This window comes from Plecotus auritus, assembly GCF_963455305.1.
Source record: "Plecotus auritus genome assembly, chromosome: 6".
In the NCBI taxonomy this organism is placed as follows: domain Eukaryota; kingdom Metazoa; phylum Chordata; class Mammalia; order Chiroptera; family Vespertilionidae; genus Plecotus; species Plecotus auritus.
The window spans coordinates 156,360,064-156,383,868 of NC_137773.1; the positions used below are offsets into that span (position 1 = coordinate 156,360,064).

Here is a 23,805-nt window from a genome sequence, read left to right on the forward strand (position 1 = left end):
GAAATAGAGATAGGATTAGGTACTTCATAGGGTTGTTATGTGAATTAAATATGAAGGCTCCGTACATGTCAACTGTTACTGATGCCACTGCTCCTGTTGTTTTAGCTGTTATTATTGTTGTTACTGGCGTGCAATAGGCTATTAAAATCTTTACTACAGCAGCTGATTTTATTGCCAAGAGTCTGTATTTATAGTATTGAAGCCAGTGCCCAAACTGCCTGCAGTCTTTACTGAAAACCTGTTACTGATGGTCAGGGATTACAGGCTTATTTTTAGCAATCTTTCTAGTTTAAAATGGAATTCTGTCAAGGTTGGCTTTTTTGAATGTGACACACAAAAGGAGGGCAGTATTTCTAATTTTATCATCTGCCCGTAAAATCGTATTTTAGTGCTGGCTAATTCCATTCATTTAAAAAAATGTACCGGCTTAGGTATACAGGTTGCAAAGCTATTCAGTGGCTGAAATGGTATATTTGGGAATAAGCAGTGACTATTTCTGACCCACTCAAGAGTAACCTATAAAATGATTTCAAAGAGAGTCGATTAGCATGTGATTTATATTAGAGTATATCATAAGTGAGGATAATGATTCCTGTCTCCATAACAGTGTTTTATATGGTTCATAAAAAAATGTTTGTTTAGCCCTAGCCAGTTTGGCTCAGTGGATAGAGCACCGGCCAGTGGACTGAAGGGTCTCGGATTCAATTCTTGTCAATGGCACATGCCCAGTGGGATGCATACAGAAGGCAGCCAATCAACGATTTTCATCATTGATGTTTCTCTCTCTTCCTCTCCCTTCCTCTCTGAAATCAATAACAATACATTAAAAAATTTTTGTTCATAACAATGCAAATATATTTTCAAAAATCCAAAAAATAATGCCATGGTGTAATAGGATTCTGAAGAGTTAGATATTTTTTAATGAATAACCAAGCATTATTTTGTTAACAACTGAGCATATGTAACTCTGTGATTTCTCTATCAACCACATACCTGGTGAATGGTGTAAGCAAGGCATGTTATGGTAGTCATGATTTACAAATGTTATGGCCAGATTGAGTGTGTACATGAGAGAGACAGAGAGTAATTCATTGCCACTGCCAAATTTTAGAATTTAGTATTCTTTCAAATTAGTAATCAAACACTTTTTATTCTTTAGAGGGGAAGAATTCCATCTTTGAGTGGAATTATTTTAGTAAAATTTTCTGTGAGTCAATAATTATATTCAGAAATATCAATCTATTGAAAATCTTTATTTGACCAAATATTGAATTGTTTTTGATAGGTAGAAGATGTTCTGATCCTACCATTTTGAACGTAAAGAAATTTCCATTGGTTATGCTTATATGCATGCGTACAAGTCCTTAGGTTGATCTCTTACAGCCCCCCCCGCCCCCAACCTCCCCTGCCTTCCCGCTGTAGTTTGACAGACTGGGTTGGGGGCGCGGGGCAGGTAAAGGCATGTACTGGGGGGAAGGGGAGGCCGGGGGGAGGTCAATGGGGGAAAAAAAAAGAAGACATATGTACTACTATTTGTAATACTCCAAACAATTTAAAAAAAAAGAAATTTCCATTGTATGTTCAGTAACTTGGACATTTTCATTGGAATGATAGCAACATTTCTGAGTTCTCAGCTAGAGGGTGCTTGCTAGAACTTCATTATACTAATACTAGAGGCCTGGTGCACAACATTCGTGAATTGGGGGTTGCGCGGCAGGGGGGTCCCTCAGCCCGGCCTGCGCCCTTTTGCAGTCCAGGAGCCGGCAGTGGGACATCCTTAGCGCTGCGGTGGAGGCGGGAGAGGCTCCCACCACTGCCATTGGCGCAGCCTTCAGCCCGGCTTCTGGCTGAGCAGGGCTCCCCCTGTGGGAGCACACTGACCACCAGGGGGTAGCTCCTGCATTGAGCATCTGCCCCCTGGTGGTCAGTGCGTCATAGCAATGGTTCGTTCTGCCGTTAGGTCGATTTGCATGTTACCTTTTTATTATATAGAATAATTTTTGGATCAAATACATATACAGCAGGTTAAAACAATTATTTTGCATTGCCTTTTCAAATTTCTACTAGAATTATTTTTATCAAGACAAGTTCTTTTCTACATAAATGTAACACCTAAGGTTTAATTCATCAATCTTTTTTTTTAATCCCGAATCTGAAAAGATGTGTTCTTTTATAACAACATTTCTACCAAGTCCAATTTTCTCAGTTTAAGGTTTCAAGATCTAATTTTTCAAGATTTAGTCCTCCATCATTTTTTGGTCAGCAACGAATTTTACTTTGTGAAATTTGAGGTATTATCATTATTTCTGTGTTGAATTTTTCCCAATGTTTCCTGTTTTCAGTGTTTCTAAAGAATGTTTATTTTCAATCAGGTTATTTTGGGAACTAACCAATTTTAACATGCTCTGTTTTAAACATTGTCAACTGTATTTATCTCATATTTCTACAAATCATGTTTTATTGATTGGACAAAATAATTTAAATATGTTTATTTCTTTGAACAAGAAGCCAAGAGTATGAGATAAAACAAAAGATGGTACCCAGATTGGGGGATGGAGGGGTCCAAATGGCATTGCAGTCACAATAGTGGGTCAAAATATCCTCCTTTCAAATTTTTAGACACCTCGGTGGAATCACTCAGGAGACATGATTTTGCTAAGTGATAGTGATACCTTTGAGATATTCAATATATTTCATCCTCTGTCTACATTTATGGATCACTTTATTCTAACAACTAAATTTCCTCACTGACATGTCCATTTTTAGTTATATAAATGATATATGATGAAAATTGTCAACTTATCTTCTAAGTTAGAAAGCTAATTTATTTTTGAATAATATAGTTATTTATGAGAAGTGATAGAAGATTACAGAAAAGGTGAAAAGAAGGCAGCATTTTAAGCAGTAATCACACCCTAGTCACCATGACAGATGTTTTACACAATTATCTTTTTCAGTCCTCTCAACAACAAAAGAGGTATTTTTAATTTCACTGCTTAGTTGAAAAAGTTGGGCTAGCTTACCTGAAGTCAAAAGGTTAAGTAGTGATGTGACTGCAGTTCAAGACATTCTGCAAACCCAAAGCCTGTTTTATATACATGGCAAGAGCATCTATTTAGAAAGATATGCTTTATCACTTAACAAATACACTGAGTGGCCAGATTATTATGATCTCTGAACGCATAATAATCTGGCCACTCAGTGTGTGTGTGTGTATTAGAGGCCCAGTGCATGAATTCGTGCATGGGTGGGGTCCGGCCAGCCTGTCCAGGGAGAAGGGACATGGGCAGTTGGCTGGCCTGCCAGCTGGTCGAACTCCTGGTCGAGGGGACAATTTGCATATTAGCCTTTTATTATATAGGATATACACAGAGTGGCCAGATTATTATGCGTTCAGAGATCATAATAATCTGGCCACTCAGTGTATGTATTGAGTGTATGTTCAGTAATTTGGACATTCTCATTGGAATGAGGTGCTATACCCTGAGCCAGGCTTGGGAATCAAGTGTATGAAGAGACCATAATCCCTACTCTCACAAAGCAGCCTGTCTAGTGGGAGCTACAGGCAAATAATCAAATGAGATTAAAGTGGGAGATAAAGGAGCATAGGGCTAAGGGATTGATCAATGAAAATGAAAAATTGAGCACATACATACTGAAAAGTGACCAAGGATAAAAAATACTCTCTAAATAACTGCAGCTGAGAGAATTTTGCAATATCCTGAAAGACCCTTAAAAACATTTATGTGGTGCATCATAATGTTGATGATTTATAATGGTTAAAAATTGTTACTTATGTTAACAATATTTATAAATATTGGAAATGCTGTCATTTTATGGAGGAAGAGAGTAGAAATAGGTCAAAAGGGTAGAGAACCAGGAAAGGCAGATTGGGCTCAACACCAGACTTAGGGAGAGAGAGAGCCAGACCCGTGACAACAGATACATAATGTATTCCTGGACCCTCAGCAGTTGGAACTGGGTCCTCCACCAAGAACTGGGCTTATCAGGGCCCTAAGTGCTGAGTTTTTTCCTGAGAGGCCCTACCACTTCCTGGTCATGCTACTCCTGTTTCCATCCATTTTTGCCCAAGATGTTGGTGTTCATGGATTTCCCTGTTCCCATTATTGTGTGCCTCTTGACACCTCTGGTATGCACCCAAAGTTGCTCAGCTTTCTCCCTGAATGACACCTACCAAAGCTGCCCCAGGGAATTTGAAACATGTTTTCCAGAAACTGGACTAAAGAGGATACCATCTGATAGAAACCTAAACACATTTTCTTCCCAGATTTTTATGGCAAGGCTTAGGCAAATGTGTAAATAAACTATATACTGTACATTGATTGCACTGTGAGTTAAACCAGCTTTTGTGTACTTGGCTGGAGACTAAACCATTTTTGCCCTATTTCCATTGGTTCACATCCATAAAAAGGGCATTATGGTTGCCAAGTAATGGATTTGTCAGCTGAGAGTTGGTGTCTATAGGTGAAATTAAAAATCAAATGTCAGTTAATGGAATGGTTAAAACATGGTTCAGAGTGTTTAGTTTGTCAATATTTTTAAGGTCTAAGAAATTACATAGGAGAGTGGATTCTTGTAAGAAAAAACAAAAGCTATAGAGTCTTTAATTTCTTCACAACATAGGTCTGACCTATATAAAGTCTTCTGCAAAGTCTGCAAGAGGGTAACCAAAGAGTTCTATTCTTGGAAAATGAAGTGTTGGGATGTTTGTGAGAGTTCAGTCTGTGGTTCCAAAAAGCTCTTATATTACCCAACCCTTTGCATGCACAGACCATTAACACATCAATTTCCTCCAAATACCTTTGCAATCATAACTAGAACTTCTACCAGGGGGTGTGGTGTGGTGATGAAGAACATCACAAAAGCTTTCATGCCCAAAATAAAAATAACACCAAGTCTCCAGACAATGTGTCCTAGATGAAGGTGGCTCTGAGCAGAAGACAAAATGGGAAATTTCCACTTGCAGGTGGAGGGAAGAGTAATTACAGAGAAAAATCCACTGGGCAGCCATTTCTCTGAAAGAGATGAAGTCAATAAGGAGTGCACTGACCGACAAGAAGGATGAGGAGGTGGCACAGCATACTAAAAAGTGGAAAGACTTAACAACTCACACAAACCCAGGTTTAAAAGCTGGCCCTTCTCCTTAACAAATGTCTGTTCTTGGTCCTGTTTTTGCTTTAATCTAAGCACTAGTATTTTAATATCAACCTTTCATGTTATAACATTTAGCTTTTAGAGTTATAAGAAATTAAATTATACAATATAGGATTAAATTATATATAAAGTATTCAGCACATTGGGTGGATCAATGTATGGTCTCTAACCACAAATGTACAAATAAGGATATTAAAACATACTATCCTATCTAATAAAAGAGTAATATGCAAATTGACCATCACTCCAACACACAAAGATGGCTGCCCCCATGTGGACACAGATGGCCACCACAAGATGGCCAGCAGAGGAGGGCAGTTGGGAGGGACCAGGCCTGCAAGGGAGGGCAGTTGGGGGCGATCAAGCCTGCAGGGGAGGGCAGTTAGGGATGGCCAGGCCGGCAGAGGAGGGCAGTTAGGGGAAAACAGGCTGGCAGGGGAGCAGTTAGGCATCAATCAGGCTGGCAGGGGAGTGGTTAGGGGGTGATCAGGCTGGCAGGCAGAAGCGGTTAGGGGCAATCAGGAAGGCAGGCAGGTGAGCAGTTGGGAGCCAGCAGTCTTAGATTGTGAGAGGGATGTCCCAGATTGGAGAGGGTGCAGGCTGGGCTGAGGGACACACACCCCTGTGCATGAATTTCGTGCACCGGGCCTCTAGTCTATATAATAAAAGCCTAAGCCACTGTTAACTCAGAATGACCAGTCGCTATGATGTGCACTGACCACCAGAGGGCAGATGCTCCATGCAGGAGCTGCCCCCTGGTGGTCAGTGCACTCCCACAGGGGGAGTGCCGCTCAGCCAGAAGCCGGGCTTATGGCTGGCAAGTGCAGCTGCCACAATGGGAGCCTCTCCTGACTCCGTGGCCGCACTACCAAGCGGTGGCAGCAGGCGCAGTGGGCCGGGATAAGCATGAGCGGTGTGGCGCCCAGCCCCGATTCAGGCTCCTCCCTGGTCACCTGCTGCTTGGCGCACATCCCCCAAGGGGTCCTGTACTGTGAGAGGGCGCAAGCTGGGCTGAGGGGCCCCTCCTCTCCCCCCCCCCGCCCCCAGTGCATGAATTTTTGTGCACCAGCCTCTAGTTTTTACCATAATGAGTCAAGTAATGGCAAAGCAAATTGATGACAGAAACTCTCCTGAGCTTATGTCCTACCCATTTCATGTCTTCAATACCTCATAATGGAAAGTGGAATTTGTAAGTAGGAATGATATAAGATCCTTTAATTCCAAGAATGATGTGATTGTGTATTAGAGATATCCCCTTTGTGGCTTTTTCCCCACTGACCCCTCCATCCTGCACCTGCCCCTCCAAGGCCATCACCACACAATTGTCTGTGCCCATAGGTTATGCATATATGCATATAAATTCTTTGGTTAATCTCTTCCCGCCCACCCCACCTTCCCTCTGACACTTTTCTCTTGTGCGTTCTTCCTGTGTTTCTTGTTTCTCTATTTGTTATCTCTCAATACTCTACCTACTTCTCATTTTTAAAATTTAGGTCTCTCTGGCAAAGCCCATTGCCCTGTGTTTCCTTCAAGTCCAATCACTCAGCCACCCACTGGCTAAAAACTCATTTTGAATGTTCATGCAAACTCCCACTACTTATTGTATTTCACACCCCATCAAACCATCAAACAAAGTTAGTTATATGTTTTCAAATGCATTGCTAGACTTAAGAGTCCTACTCAACTCTTCTGAAGGAAAATAAAAGCTGACACCTCAACGCTGGTGTTTCATTTTGAGACTTGGGCATTTCCTAGACATTTGAAGAAAATGCCTTTACAACAGTATCAATAGCAAGTAAATTCCAGAGGACTCTTTAGTAGGGTATTTGACTCCAACATTCCAGCATATTCTGCGGTCTAATTTATTTTAGAGTTACTTTTATAAATGAGATGTTAGAAAATGTAGCTCCTCTAACATATTTGGAAGAAATGTAACTGGAACTTTAATTTGAGGTTCTTCAAACCAGAGAAACTTGAGATTTCCTTTTGAATGGCTGTCAATAGCCTGTCCTCACTTAAATGACCTCCAGGCAACTATTAAGAATGGATTGCAGACCTGGGACCTGTATATCCATTTTTCTTACCTAGGTTTGCACCAACTTCCAATCTTTAAAAGAAAAGAGGACAGAAAGGAAATTGGGTGCAGTTAATGAAAATAAACTTTAGCATACCAATAAAATAATTTGGCTGGAATCAATTATTTTTATCCCATCTTATCTTCCTTGAACAGGTTTTTCTCCTGATGTAGATATAAGAGATGAGTGTTTGGGATTAGAATTTTCTTACTCAATGACAAGGGGTCTTTGTAAATGGTACTCTGAGCTCATGCATGAATGTATGTCCCACAAACTCACTATGCCATTAGAGACACCAGAGCACTTATTCATGGAAAATTGCCCATGTTGAGACACAGATCTGAAAGCACTGTGGATTGTATGAGCATTTTATGTAGGAAGGTTAAGTGCAAATAGTTCATAGTTTATGTTCTTTTAACATAACCATGAGCATAATCTTTGTTAGAATTTTCTCTTTTTTTTAGCTAAGATTTGAGAGGCATTTGGAAGTTCCCTCATTGGCTGGAAACAGATGGCCTGTTCTGCCTTTTCTTAGGATCAATCAGAGAATCTACAATAGCTGCTCAACTGTAGTTTTGGGGTCGTTTCACATTTCTCATTCTTTCTAGTGTATTTTTGTTTGGGTTTTTTGTTTGTTTGTTTTTGGGGGTTTTTTGGGCGGGGGGGGGGGTTGGTATGTATGATGATGGCCTAATTTGGCAGTTTGCAATAGTGTATAATCTTTCAATTAATAATTGCTTAAGTGAAATGCCATACTTTAGTAATCAATATTCAGGAAGTTTCTATTATATAAACTTCAAATTTAAATAGACTTTGAAGAACTGGCAAACTCTGGACTGGTTTTTGCACAAGTGGCATTTTTTTTTCTTGACAGTACTAATAGCACATAATATTTCTTGCTCTGAAAAATTGTTCAGCATTGGAAATAGAGCAGAAGTGATACATGCGTCCAAATGTGAAAACCTTCCATCCTTATCCCATCAATATCTGCTGATGGGTCATCACTCAAATAATTAAAAACAAATAAAAGATGAATTCACAGAATCATGGATTATTACACAAACATTTTGCTTTAAAAAACCAACCATTTGTGAAGAAACATTACAGAATCTTATTTCATAAAATAAGATCTGAAAAAGAACCGAGAGATTGCTCAGTCCAATCATGTTTGTTCAAGTCATGCTCAAGTTTGAAAAGTGGAAGACCAAAAAGACTACTTGATGCATAAAGGCTCTACATCTACTTAATGTTAGGACCCCTATTTCCTACTCAAAGTCCAATCTCTACTATTTTATGACTTTTTTTTTTGCTTCAGACTTTTACCTCAAAAGTAGGTTATACAATTTCAGAAATGTAAGACACCTCTTAATTTAAGAGAATCAAAGTGTGAGGTGAGCAGGAACTTTAACTAATGAAGTTTCTGTCAAAAATGAGACTTCAGATTTACTGATGCCTCCTTCTTGTGAAATCAACAAATCAGTATCAAATACCACTACAGCCTTGTGCCCTTCAGCTCTTATCTTTGATCCTATAAAATGGGGTCAGGGTGGGAGGTTGAGAGTAAGTTTTGGAATCTAAGTCTCCGAACCTCTCCTTAATTCTATTTCTTAAATTAAAATATAGATAGTTCAGTTTAGTTTGTAGTAATGTACCAATGTTTATTTCATAGTTTTGACAGATGTTAAGATATTAACATTAGTGGTAAGTGAGTGAAAGATATACAGGGATTCTCTGTATCTTTGCAATTTTTGCATTAATCTAAAATTAACTCAAAATAAAGTTTATTTAAACAAAAAGCAAAGCAAAACAAAAAACAAGTGGCAGGCACTAGGTGAAACTTAAAAAATGGAGATAAGTATATTACTTAAATGCTATAAAGTGTAGATATTTTAAGAGACAATAGAGACGAAATCTCAAGATCTTTAATATTTTGTTTGGAGTTAAAACTCTTTTTGAGTAATAGTAACAGTAAATACAATACCTCACAAATGCTTTGGGTCTTCATTGCCACACCATCACAACCCCCTGCCACACACACACACACACACACACATGAACACGCGCACACACGCACACACACTCACTTCAGACACATTTTGAAATCTTTCAATCACCTCTGCAACTGAGCGGTCCACACTTCAGACCCTTGGTACAAAGGCTGAAGAGACCTAAGAAGTTCTCAGGTTGTGCCCCACCCACAGCAATCATTGTCTCCCACTGCCTGGCCAGCCTTATGACTCACAAGGATCACACTGCTTTTCCATGCCTTACCTTAATGAAGTCCAAGAGGATTAAGTAGTTCTTCAGAATTAAGGAGGGAGAGGAAGAAAATATTAACCATAGTATTTTCTGTGCTTTTAGAATTTACATTAGAAACCTCTTAATCATTGTTGAAGTAATATTCACATTCTAAATAATGTTATCCCATATCTACATTGTGGGTTATATTTGGGTAGTTCTTCTGTTTTCTCTCATACAATCTGTGCTTTGGGGACACATTTCCCCACTCTAAGCAAAAGTGAGCACTGGAAAAGCAAACTTATTTAATAATGGTTTCAACAAGCACAATTAAAATGATAATTTTAAATGATTACCACTTTATAAGCAGTGTAGTATAATAGAAGGATCATGAATGTCTAAGTTAGAGAGTTATGGATTTTCCTCTGAGTTCTAATAGCTTCTAAAAGAAGAGAGAAAATTGCTCAACCTCTCTGTGGGAGTTCATCAGTTAAAACTAAACAAAACAAAATAAAAAATACTAGAGTTATTGTGAGAGTTGGATGAAAATAATGTTATATGAAAGTCTAGCAAAATACTTGGCATTTGGTAAGTTTTGGCTGCTGTTGCAAATGTTGTTGGTACTCTACCATGTCCTCTCAATCGGTATGATTCTCAGCCTTAAGATCTGTGTCTATGCCTGAGGCATTGTCCCACACTGTGAAGGGCTCCTCTGCTAGCAGGAATGGCACTGGTGGGAAATCAATACTTCCTAGGAGCAGTAGTCAGTCACTGATACATATATTCCTTTGCTCCAAAAGGGTATGTGTTCTCTGCTGGTCCCAGAGGTTCCCAATGGGATAAAGTTCCAATTGCCTCTACTGGGAACTTGACTAAGCATACTTCATTGCCTGCCTACCATTTCCTATGTCCTTGCCCCACTCTCTCCTAAAATATTTACTTAAATAAATTACTTATACTTAAAGCCTTGTCTCAGCGTCTGCTTCTGGGGAGCCTCAGCTAAGACTGCATCTTTCTTCACCAACTATGTATACCATAATAATAAATGGCACCTCGTTTGCAAAGGCATTTAGTTATATCGCAACACTAGTGACCTGGGGGTCTATTAGCTTAGCATGTGAAGCACTATGATATAGTGGTCAAGAACTTGGGCTCTAACCGCATACAAATCGGGATTAAAATCCTGATACTGTTACTGTGAACCAAGTCATTCAATCTCTCAGGGATGATAATTTCTAAATTGTTGTAATGATTAATGAAATAATGAATTAAAATATGGATGATAATTGTACCTATTCCATAGGGTTAGTGCACATAAATGAGATGGAAGATGCGTCATCCTAACAGAGTCTGGAACACAGGAAGAACTCAGTATGCCAACCTAAAAACGAGAAAACCCTAACATGGGCTCCATTCTTGCTTCTAGTTAAACCCTATTACAACTTGGTTCATTCATACCAAATTAAGTAAAACACCATTTTGAATTATAGATGTGATTATGCATGTGCTGATGCTTTCTTTTTTTCTATTCATACAAACACAACTTTATATACACATATACATCTGATTTAAGAAGCTTATATTTTACCGGATGGTTTTTCATATTACTGAAGTATCTTGTATGACCAAAGAGATTCAACCATGGGCTTTCCCTAAATAACCTGCTTCTATTTCTTTCATTAAGCCTAAAATATCTGTTAGTTTACCGGCTGTTAATACAAACTAAATTTTTCAGGGACATATCTGTTGTATAAAGCAGGTCATGCCCATAGAAACTGCATACACACATATGCACAGTAAAAGTAAGCATATTATTGTAGGAAACCTAACGAGTAAAATAAGAGACTCCCATTTAGAGTTAAAAGTAGGCAATTAAGCAAAATACTGAGCCCAGGATAAGTATGCAATGGATTGAATTATCATGCCAAATTACAGGCTCTTCTGGGCATGGTTATTAAGAGTCATTGTATCTTTGAAATTGATATTTATTTCATAAATCTTCTCTATTAATATCTATTTTAGTAATGATGGGATTATCTTTTATCTTTTTTTCAGATGGCAGTGTATTCAGTATATTTAGATTCTACTTGATGTTGTGTGTGCTTTTTCCTTCAAAATGTTCTATAGGAAAAAAATTTTTGAGCAGGAGCAGACAGAGGGATGTTTTAGGACATCCCTTCATTTAGAGACGAGTTTCTCCAGCATAAAAAAAAAAAAAGAGCGACTTCCAAATTGGTTAAATTGCTTCTTTTGTACAGTACAGTGACATGTTGTCTTGTGACAGTGGAACATGTGTTCTCATTTCAGACGAGCTGTTCTGTGAAAAAGTTTTATTTAGCCCACAGAGCCAGGCCCCGGATTTGTGGGTGTTACCTCCTTTCCATGTCACCAGATTTTTTTAGCAGCATTATTGCTCTGCTCCATCAGTTATAACACAGTTTAGTAGCAACCATTCTTAAAAAACAAGATGTTTCTAAAAATAGAACAGTTGACTAGAAAGAAAAGAGATATCAACAAAAGTAGGTCTGCTGTTTGCCTATGTTTTGCTCCCTGAATCACTTCTGAGACAGTTTCACAGATATGTAAGTGAACAGGGATGGAGTGAGAATATTATCGGTATGTCCTAACACAAACTCTTATCCTATTTTATTAAGGAGATCAAATTATATAAAAACTGATTTGATTCAAAAAATTCTTAAATGTGTCACTTTTGTTCCAATTGAGGAGTTTAACCAAATGTACTGGTTAAATAATTTTATTATTTAAATGAGAAAAGTTTGGGTTCCAGAAGTAAGAACAATTTAATTCAGCTCAAGATCAATAGATGGGTCCAGTTGGTAATTCATGGTCTAATTGTATAGCTGATTCAGCTGAGAGGAAGCAGTGGCTTTATCATGGGGTTTTGTTCCTCTCTATGCATCAACTAAAACAAAAATTAGGTCATGCAATATTTACTCTCTGGGCAAAATAACATTTTTCAGCTGCTCAGACTTCCCACTAATTAGCAGGAATGACCAATATGGGACAAAGGGACAGCTCCTCTAATCACTTCTTTGTCTAGCAGAAATGTGACAGACACCCTTTTAGAGCACAGCTCAAAAGATACATGGGAAATAGCCAACGCACAGCCATTCGGCATCCCACGGTTGTCCATACTTGACAGTACTTAGGGCAAATGCATGTAAGAGCACTGCTCTGCAAAAATCTCCATCCTAAGTATAATGATATATTCAGATGTCATCTCTGCTTCTTGATTTTACCTGTGTCTCAACTTTCTTCCCACAGTGCATATATATACATCTATATCTCAGTAATGCTTTTAATGCACACAGTTGATTTGCTTTTGTGATCCCTCTTTAATCTTGACTGTTACCTTTATTTCTAAATCTTTTTCCAAAAAAGATTAAACTAAGTTACCAAATCACACTTTATCACTTCCTCCATCCCCTCACTTAAAATTCTAGAGCAGAGCTTTCTACTCTGGATCTTTGGACCAGACATTTACGAAAGGACTGGAAATGTACTTTTCAGGAGGCCTTGAAATGTACACAGAATCATGCCTGTGTTCTCACATGTACTTTGTTCTAAGAAAAAGACCAGGTTTTCTTCAGATTCACCAATGGGTGTAAAACTTTCCAAATTTTAAGAACTGCTGTCACCTGGATTTTCTCCCTTTCATTTCTATTAGTTAGAAACGCTAACTTGTATCACCTGCCACCCCTAGGTTCTACCAAATACATTACATTTAGTCAGCACCTTCTTTTTCCATTCCAATTCACTGCTAGTCTCATATTTTCTCTTGCCTTTCTGAAATTTGTGCTTTCTCTGTTCTAATTTAAGTAACAGAAGGAAGGGGGGGGGGGGGAAGAGATATCATGCACTAAACCTCTGCCAGTAACAGTGGTTTAAATAGTAACTCTGATTGTACAAATGAGAAAAATGAAACTAAAAGAAGTTAGTCAGTCCTACATCCTATAAATGGAAGTGTCCAGATGTAAATCTGTGCTTGAATATAGACTTTATCCTTTCACAAAACATTTACAGGCAACATAAATGGTCATGGGTTACTAATGGCATTATCTTTTACAATGCATAACTTAACATTTTATAATTTTTCTCTATCATCCAAACATATAGTCATTATACTTTATTTATAAATCTAGTACAAATTTAAAAATCCACGTGTGTTGCTACATTGCATCAATATTGTCCTGTTACACTATCACAGAGGGCAAGAACCATTTATCCATTCATTCATTCATTCACTTTTTAAAATAACATTTACTAAATTCTACTATTGTCAGGTGCTTTACTGAGTACTGGAATAGTGGTTCTAAATTCTGTCTTCATGTTAGAGTGTATTGGGAAACTTAAAAAAAAAAAAAAAAAAAAAAACCTAGGCTAAGCACTGGGAATTTTTATTCAGTTAATAGAGGTGGCACTTGAGCAGTGGATTTTTTAAAAGCTGTTCTAGCTGCAGCCAATGCTGAGAACCACTGTTCTAGAGCAGTGGTTTTCAAGCATGATCTCCTAAATCTGCAAAATCAACATCATGTGGGAAATTCTCAGCCCATCTCCCCAGACTCCCCATGTACTGGACCAGAAACTCCAGGGATGGGACCTGGCTAGCTGGCTATGTTCAACACGCCCGTTAGATGTTTCTAAGGCAAGATCAAGGCTGAGAAACACTTCTCTGGGGACGCAGGATGAATAGGGCATAGTACTTGCTACTAAGCATTTCTCCTTGGTCTCAAGGAATTCCTAGTGTTTCAAATTTGCATTTTAATTACCAGTTCCATAATTTCTACCTTTAGTTGATAATGACAACATTATTACTACTTAATAAGTGTAATGACTTCATCTCTTCTTGGGCAGCCATTAAATGAAGAGTTTATAAGAAAGTTGTGGTCAGTGAGTAGCATCCCTTAACAAAAGTCTTATGAATCCTGTAGGTTGAGCTGAATTATCATAGTGTTTTGTAACACACACACATACAGAGAAAGAAAAGAAGAGTGAGAGTACTTTAAAATATAAAATCTTAAAAGGCAAAATCTATACTAATAAAGAAGTAATATGCTAATTAGACTGGGAGACCTTCCAGACAAAGCCATGGTGGTGGGGCCGAGGCAGTTAGCAGCGATCAGGCTGATGGGGGTGGGGCAGTTGGGGGCAAGCAGGTTGGCGGGCGGGGGGGCACTTGGGGGCGAGCAGGCTGACAGGAGGGCAGTTGCAGGTGATCAGGCCAGAAGGGGGGGCAGTTAGGGTGATCAGCCCGGCAGGCAAAGTGGTTAGGGGCAATCAGGCAGGCAGGCAGGTGAGTGGTTAGGAGCCAGAGGTCCCAGATTGCGAGATGGATATCCAACTGCTGGTTAAGGCCCGATGGGATCCCAAATTGGAGAGGGTACAGGCCGGGCTGAGAGACTCCCCTCCCCCTGTGCATGAATTTCGTGTATCGGGCCACTAGTATTTCTAATAAAGGATTATAAAGTGATTTTTGTGTTGTGCTTCCATTCTATTATTAATATCACACTTACTATTTTCCACCTTTATTAATATAGCTTTTTACAGATTTATGACACTATAATTTACATGCAATAAACTGCACATATTTAAATCATTCAATTTGACAAGTTTTGACACATACACCCCAGTTGTAGGGAGGGGCATTCAATACTATTATAGGTGCCTCTTATTTGTGCAGTTTTCCCTCTCTACCCCCAAGTAGTAGAATGAAATTGCAGAAACGGGTTCCTTAGGAAGGTAACATGAACTAAGACTTGTAAGATAACTAGATATCAGCCCAAACAAGAAAAATAAAATAAACAAATGGAACTATATCAAACTAAAAAGTTTTTTCACAGCAAAGGAAACCATCAACAAAATGAAAAGACAACCCACGGAATGGGAGAACATATTTGCCATTGCTACATCTGATAAGGGGATTAATATCCAAAATTTATAAAGAACTTATACAACTCAACACCAAAAAAAAACCAAACAATCCAATTTAAAAATGGGCAAAGGACCTAAATAGACACTTCTCCAAAAAGGACAGACAGATGACCAATAGACATAGAAAAGATGCTCAATGTCACTAATCATCAGAGAAATGCAAATTAAAAACCACAATTAGATACCACCTCACACTTGTCAGAATGGCTATCACGAATAAATCAACAAACAATAAATATTGGATAAAAGAGAACCCTTGTGTGTTGTTGTTGGGAATACATATGGCCGCTGCCACTGTGAAAGCAGTATGGAGTTACCTCAAAAATTAAAACTGATACTGCCTTATGACCCAACAATTTCACTTCTGGGAATACTAATATATCTGAAGAAGCTCAAACACTGATTAAAAAGAATATATGCACCCCTATGTTCATTGACTCGCTAGTTACAATAGCCAAGATTTGGAAGCAGGCCAAGTGCCCATCAGTAGATGAGTGGATAAAAAAGCTGTGGTACAATTACACAATGGAATGCTACTCAGCCATGAAAAAGAAAATCTTACCTTTTACGACAGCATGGATGGACCTGGAAATCATTATGCTAAGTGAAATAAGCCAGTCAAAGAAAGACAAATATCATATGATCTCATTTACATGTGGAATCTAATCAACAAAATAATTTAAATAAAATAGAAACAGAACAGATTGATGGCTGTCAGAGGGGAGGATGGTTGGAGGGCTGGGTGAAAAAATGGTGAAGGGACTAAGCAAAAAATCATTTTATATATATATATGACACAAAGACAGGGACAAAAGTATGGTGATAGCCAGAGGGAAAGGGGGTGGGGTAGGTGAAAGTGAGCAAAGCGGGAATAAATGGGAACAAAAAGAGACTTGACTTTGGGTGTTGAGCACACATGCAATATGCAGACAATATATTATTGAGTTGTACATCTGAAACCTATATGGTTTTATTAACCAATGTCAAACCAACAAATTTAATAAAATTTTAAAATTTTGAAAAAACATGTACTTGACCTTTTTGTTTCTTAAAATTCCAATTGAGAAATGAGCTTTACCACTAATGAAATATACAACACAGTTACTGAGAGTAGCAATGCTATTTGCAGTCTCCACAGATAGTCTCTTGCATCAAAGTCACCTGTTTAGCTTTGACCATAGATCCACTCTTGAATGCGTATTTCTCTGCTTTATTATATATAACAGTTGCATAAAGTGAAGTTTTTGCTGTTATAGCAATGAAATCTAATTCCTTACCTTTAACTTCCTTCTCCTAAGCAAATTCGTGCATCCCCTAAATGTTCATTATCATTGGACCATGTGTTAATACTGAGACTTCACCTTTTGGTTTCAGTTCTCATTCTTTCTTCTATTGCAGGTTGGCTCCATGAGTTGGGAAAGAGACTGGAGTCTCCGTACTATGGCAACAATACCTTGGGGGGCCCGTCGATCCGAAGTGCCTATATTGCAGCCCTGTACTTCACACTCAGCAGCCTCACCAGCGTTGGGTTTGGGAACGTCTCTGCTAATACCGATGCAGAAAAGATCTTCTCCATCTGCACCATGCTGATTGGTGGTAAGGGAAACTCTTCTTTTAGGCCAAGGAATCAATGAGTGTCTGCCAAACTGTTGCTCTGTCCTAAAACATAAAGAAATATATTGGTTTACATTGGAAGAGTCTAAAAGCACTATTTAAGATATCAGTGACAAACATTTTAATACACATAGAGATTAGCAATGAAAGTCTGTGATGTCAAAGAGTTCCATTTTCTCTGGGCAGATGAAGAAGAAACCATGTACCTGATGGTTGATTTTCTTTTCTTTTTTTTAAAATATATATTTTATTGATTTTTTACAGAGAGGAAGGGAGAGGGATAGAGAGTTAGAAACATCAATGAAAGAGAAACATCGATCAGCTGCCTCTTGCACTCCTCCTACTGGGGATGTGCCCGCAACCAAGGTACATGCCCTTGACCGGTATTGAACCTGGGACCCCTGAGTCTGCAGGCCGATGCTCTATCCACTGAGCCAAACCGGTTAAGGCTGATGGTTGATTTTCAAAGGGCAGGCACTTTGTTTTCTCTCCATGCTGTTTACCCCTAGTGTTTGTGAATGACATAAGTTTAAATTACAGGAAACTCCATTTTATAGTCCCAAACAGATCCATCTTATCAAATTTTATTAATACTAATAGAGTAAGTTAAGGATGTTTGATAGATCACTTAACTAAAAATAAAAACAATATGAAAAACACCAATATGATAATAATAAATAGTTAACATTTATTGTTTTTATGCTCCATTCTCTGTGCTAAATGCTTCAACCACAATACGCTAAGTAGTTATTAAGGCAAATCTAAGAGTTGAGCACTATTATGATCCCATTTATGAAATAGACAGTAGGTACAACAGAATGTACTTTCTGTACTCTGCTTTGTACACTGGGATTTGAACTCAGCAGACTTCATTCTTCTTTGCCAGCCAATTTTAGTTAATTCTGCCAATAGGGGGAGCCAGAGGGAGACTGAAAAGCAGGAGAAAGGGAGAAGGGGCCTCCGGATTCTGATGTGTATGATGAACCTTTGATTGGTGGCAGGCCATCTCAATCAGCAGCGAATGTTTCCAGCCCTCAGCCTTTTCAGATACTACCACCACCCCCCACCCCCACCCCGTGTCATTGGGCCTTCTCAGAGACCCCTGCATTTGTTGCGAGTGTCCCCACATCCAAAGTCAGAGCCCTGGTTCCTTGTGGCTCCTCACAGCTCTTCCTCTGGGCTTCTATGTTCCAATAACCCCACTTGTTCCCTTTGTTTACCCAGCTCCAAGGGCAGAAGCCCCTTCCTTCAGTTATAGACATGTTTCCTCTCCACTCTTTTTGCTTATTCAGCCTTCCAACACCAGGGAAAACAACCTCTCTACAGTAAATTCCCTCTGTTGAAGTATTCAGTATCATTCTCTTTTCTGAACCTCCTGATACAGGATTGATACTCTTATTATCCACAATTTTTCAGATGACAAACCCAAAGCTTGGAGAAATAAAGTAACTTTCCCAATGCTTTTCAACCAGTAAGTAACAAAGGCAAGGGGTGTGAACCCAGAAGAATACTTATCTGTGTCTTTAAATACATAAATGGAAAATGACTGAATTATAAGACTGCTGTCACAGAGCAGTAGGAGATGTGGATGTCTATCTAGATGAAGCAAGCAATCCTCTTAGACCAGTGTTCTATTACTATTTATTGTCCCACAGTATTCTCCCCAAAGCCTGTTAATTTATGTTCTCTTACTGGCTTTAATCCCATGTATCACTTTGAGTTTCAAACCTTATAATCAAGGATGGCTCCTACCAGCTTCCTTGCTTTAAACAGAGGGATCCAGCTTATGGTGAAATAAAAAACGCATAAAGCAGACCCTTCCCTCAAGAATCTTATGATCCAGTTTGGAAGAGAGAGGCTGAAATATGTAGAAAGAGTTTTTGTTGTTGTTTTTTAAATATATTTTTATTTATTCAGAGAGGAAGGGAGAGGGAGAAAGAGATAGAAACATCAATGATGAGAAAGAATCATTAATTGGCTGCCTCCTGCGTGCCCCACACTAGGAATCGAGCCCACAACCTGGGCATGTGGCCTGACCAGGAATTGAACCATGACCTCCTGGTTCATAGGTTGATGCTCAACCACTGAGCCACGCCGACTGGGCTGTGGAAAGAATTTTAAGAATACCAGGCAGTGGGGAGAAACCAAGATGGCGGCATAGGTAAGCACCTAAACTGCTGCCTCGCACAACAATTTCAAAACTACAACTAAAAGACAGAACGAACACCATCCAGAACCACAGGAAAGCTGGCTGACTGAAAATTCTACAACTAGAAGGAAAGAGAAAAGCTCACAGAGAATTGGAGGTACAGCAAAGGGTCTTTGTGCGCGCAGAGAGGAAGGGCGGCTGAGAGCCTGGCTGACTTTCTCTGGCAGAAGGGGGAAGGAAGCCCCCGACCGCACTGAACCTCAGTTCTGACTGCACTGAACCCCAGTTCCGGGCAAGCCCCTGGGGACCCACGCTCTTACAGGGGGAGTCTGGACTCTCGGGCGGAGACTCGGGAGCCGGGCGGAGACTCGGGAGCCTGGGAAGGCAGAGGTCTGAAGGAGCACACGTGCCAGTGCGCACAAAGGCTGCGGAGGTTGCCACAGGCTTTCCCTAGTGGAAGGGAGTCGGAGGCTCCTGACTGCACTGGGCCCCAGTTCTGACTGCACTGAACCCCGGTTCCAGGCGAGCCCCTGGGGACCCACGCTCTTGTGGGGGGAGTCTGGACTCTCGGGCAGAGACTCAGGAGCCGGGGAAGGCAGAGGTCTGAAGGCGCGTGCGTGCCAGTGTGCACAAAGGCAGCGGAGGTTGCCACAGGCTTTGCCTAGTGGAAGGGAGTCAGAGGCTCCTGACTGCACTGAGCCCCAGTTCTGACTGCACTGAACCCCAGTTCCAGGCAAGCCCCTGTTGACCCACGCTCTTGTGGGGGGAGTCTGGACTCTAGGGCGGAGACTCGGGAGCTGGGGAAGGCAGAGGTCTACGAGTGAGTGCAAGGGCAAGGCTAATGGGAAGCCAAGACTGTCTGCTCTGCCCTGAGACTCCACCCCATCCAAGCTGAGCATAGAGGCTATTGCAATTTGGCAAGTCTAATCCTATAAGGCTGTCTCCAGCACCGAACTTCTCCCAGCATAGACACAGCTGATCCTCACAGCCAACTGGCCTGGAGGTCAATTCCTCCCAGTGATACCAACAACAATCAAGACTTCATTACAACAAGGCTGTACACACAGTCCACAAAGGGGTGCACCAAGAGTGTCCACCTCAGGTTACTGGGGAGGCCGACCAACTGGGCCATAGGAAACCTAGCACACAAATTTACCCTACCAACTCAGGGAAGCAGTGAAAATGCCGCGTCAAAGAAGCAGATCACAAACGAAAGAAATGGAGGAAAACAAACGACTGGATATAGAATTCAAAACCACGGTTATAAGGTTTTTCAAGAATATCCTAGAAAAGGCCGATAAATATAACGAGACCCTCGAAGATATGAAAAAGGACCAACTAGAAATTAAACATACACTGACTGAAATAAAAAATATTATACAGAGACCCAACAGCAGACTAGAGGAATGCAAGAATCAAGTCAAAGAATTGAAATACAAAGAAGCAAAAAACACTCAACCGAAAAAGCAAAAAGCAAAAAAAAAAATCCAAAAAGTTGAAGATAGTGTAAGAAGACTCTGGGACAACTTCAAGCGTACCGACATCAGAATTGTGGGGGTGCCAGAAGAAGAGAGAGAGCAAGATACTGAAAACCTATTGGAAGAAATAATGACCGAAAACTTCCCCAACCTGGTGAAAGAAATAGACTTACAAGTCCAGGAAGCGCACAGAACCCCAAACAAAAGGAATCCAAAGAGGACCACACCAAGACACATCATAATTAAAATGCCAAGAACAAAAGACAAAGAGAGAATATTAAAAGCAGCAAGAGAAAAACAGTTAATTACCTACAAGGGAGCACCCATACGACTGTCAGCTGATTTCTCAACAGAAACTATGCAGGCCAGACGGGAGTGGCAAGAAATATTCAAAGTGATGAATAGCAAGAACCTACAACCAAGATTACTCTACCCAGCAAAGCTATCATTCAGAATTGAAGAGCAGATAAAGAGCTTCACAGATAAGAAAAAGCTAAAGGAGTTCATCACCACCAAACCAGTATTATATGAAATGCTGAAAGGTATTCTTTCAGAAGAGGAAGAAGAAAAAAGTAAAGATAAAAATTATGAACAACAAATACATACCTATCAACAAGTGAACCTAAAAATCAAGTGAATTAAAAACCTGAGGAACAGAATGGACTGGTGAATATAATAGAATCAGGGGCATAGAAAGGGAGTGGACTGATAATTCTCAGGGGGAAAGGGGTATGGGGGGTTCAGGAAGAGACTGGACAAAAATCATACACCTATGGATGAGGACAGTGGGGGGGGGGGAGGTAAGGGCAGAAGGTGGAGTGGGAACCGGGTGGAGGGGAGCTATGGGGGGAAAAAGGAGAAACAATTGTAACAATCTGAATAAAGATTTATTTAAAAAAAAAAAAAGAATACCAGGCAGTGAATGCTAAGTGCCAAATCACTTAGGAAGTTCAGAAGCAGTGAGAAACGAGGGCCACGGATCGGAAGAATTTCTTGAAAAGGCAGTGCTTATGGCAGAGTTGCTGAAGTAGCATTTTGGGACCGCAGTGATTGTAACAGGCTCTTGGCTGATGTGTGGTAGTAATAGCCTGGGGAGCAGAGAACAGGAGTTCTCATTTTCGGAAGAGCTACCCTGTGCCAGACCCGCTGGCAGCTGTTTAATACCCAGTATTATGACATACATAATTGCCATTCTTCTTCATGGCCCATCTTTCAGCCTAGCAAAATGACAATCATTTTTCAAATAAACACAGTCTATATTTATTTAATATTTGCCCATGTTTCTTCTACTCCTGGTGGAAATTTTGGGAAATGCTCAAATGCTTAAGGCTTAACCTACTAATTTGACATTCAAAGAATCTGTTAAATAATTAAAGTTATTCTCTATTGATCCACCTACTATATTGTGAGTGACTTTGAATCATAAATTGTTAAGGGATAAAGTATTCCTGCTGTTCACTGAAAACAGGCGCTATGCTGGCCACAAGGCCTAAAGATAGGGGGAATAATTGGATAACCTCACTTTGTCACTTGTTAAGTGCTTATTGAACAAATTATCCGGGTGCAAAACCAGTGCTCACTTGTAAGTGGCAAAACTAATAGTTATAAAATAAAATTTTAAAAGATTATAAAAAAATCAAAGTAGAAATAAATGCTTAAAATGTGCAATGCTACCTACATAGGAAACTACAAAACATTAGTGAGAAAATTTACAAATGGTTTAAAATAATGGAAGGATATGCAATGGTGATGGTTTTAAGACTCAATATTAAAAAGATACTAGTTGTACGCAATTAATCTAAAGATTCACTGCAATCCCAATAAAAATCTCAGGAAATGTGTGTTTGTATATATATATATATGTGTGTGTGTGTGTGTGTGTGTGTGTGTGTGTGTGTGCTTGAACAGTGACAAGCTGTTCCTAAAAATCAGTAGAAATGCAGAGCTAAAATTAGTCAATGCAATCATAAAGAACAAACTTGGAGATCTGTGCTACAGATATCAAGATCTATTAGAAAGTTACAGTAATAAACAAAGTATGGCGTTGGCTCAGGAATCGACAAATAGGCCAGTGGAATACAAGATAGTGCAGAAACAGGCCCACACTTTATTTATAGCACAGGTGACACTGCAGTGGAAAGGGGAAATGATGATACTCTCAATGAATGTTACTGGGTCAAATTTACATGAAACTCTAAAAACTGTACTTTAAAATTAAGTCCAGATAAGTTTTTATCTAAATGTGAAAGAGAAAACAATAAGGTTTCTAAACGGTAATTTAAGAGAATATTTTTATGACTTTGGATTTGACAAAGGTTTCTTAAACATGATACAAAAAGCCCTAATCATAAAAGAAAGATTGCTAAATTGAACTTCTGTTTATCAAAACACATTAGTAAGAGTGTGAAGAGGCAAACCACTGGATGGAAGATATTTGCAAACATCTGACAGGAATCTTATATCTTAGCTATCATATTAGAGAACTTCTACAAGTCAACAAGAAAAGAGCAGACAACCCAAAAATGCATAAAAATTTTAAAAGCAGTTTTAAAATAGAACTCCACTTGTGTAGCTATCTAGAAGAGGGTTTATAAAATTTATTAATTGAAATTACATAAATATCTAAAGAGAAACTGGGATGGCAGAGAATATTCATCACCTCTTTGAAGTTCTTTGTTGGCAGCAAAATATTAATCTATTAAGAAGATTTTTGTTTTTGCTCTATAAAATGACATCTAGGATTTTGTTTGTTCTACTCTGAAACTTTACCAAGGGTCAATGTGAATCAAACTGAAGTGAAGAAAACTAATTTGCAAAAATTCAAGAGGAGCTCATATACTTTAAGTTGAAAAACAGAGAATTTTAATAGGGGAGAAAAACATCCTAATGAGTATTTTTTAATATATCCACACTGGAAAAGAATTGAATGTTTGCTAAGACAACTGAAATGGAATTACAAAATAATTGTGAACCCACTCACTATTTCCCTATTCTTAAACTGAAGCAATTGGTGAATTTCCTGGAGAGAAATAAAAGCATACTGTTCAAAAATGAATCAAAAATTTTTAATTAGAAAAATTATATTATAGAAAAAATAATTTTTAATTGAGCAAAGAGGGAAAAA

The 23,805-nt window shown here is 39.2% G+C and overlaps 1 protein-coding gene across 1 annotated transcript in view; it reads left to right on the top strand.

The window, feature by feature from the left end:
• The window catches only part of KCNH8 (potassium voltage-gated channel subfamily H member 8), a gene marked incomplete at its 5' end in the record, with an annotated part of 235,657 nt that overhangs the window by 132,528 nt on the left and 79,324 nt on the right, over nucleotides 1-23,805 (top strand). The window contains one exon of the mRNA XM_080675534.1: nucleotides 16,839-17,036. Within this exon, the coding sequence (XP_080531660.1) occupies nucleotides 16,839-17,036 (198 nt within the window). The remainder of the gene's footprint in view (nucleotides 1-16,838; nucleotides 17,037-23,805) is intronic.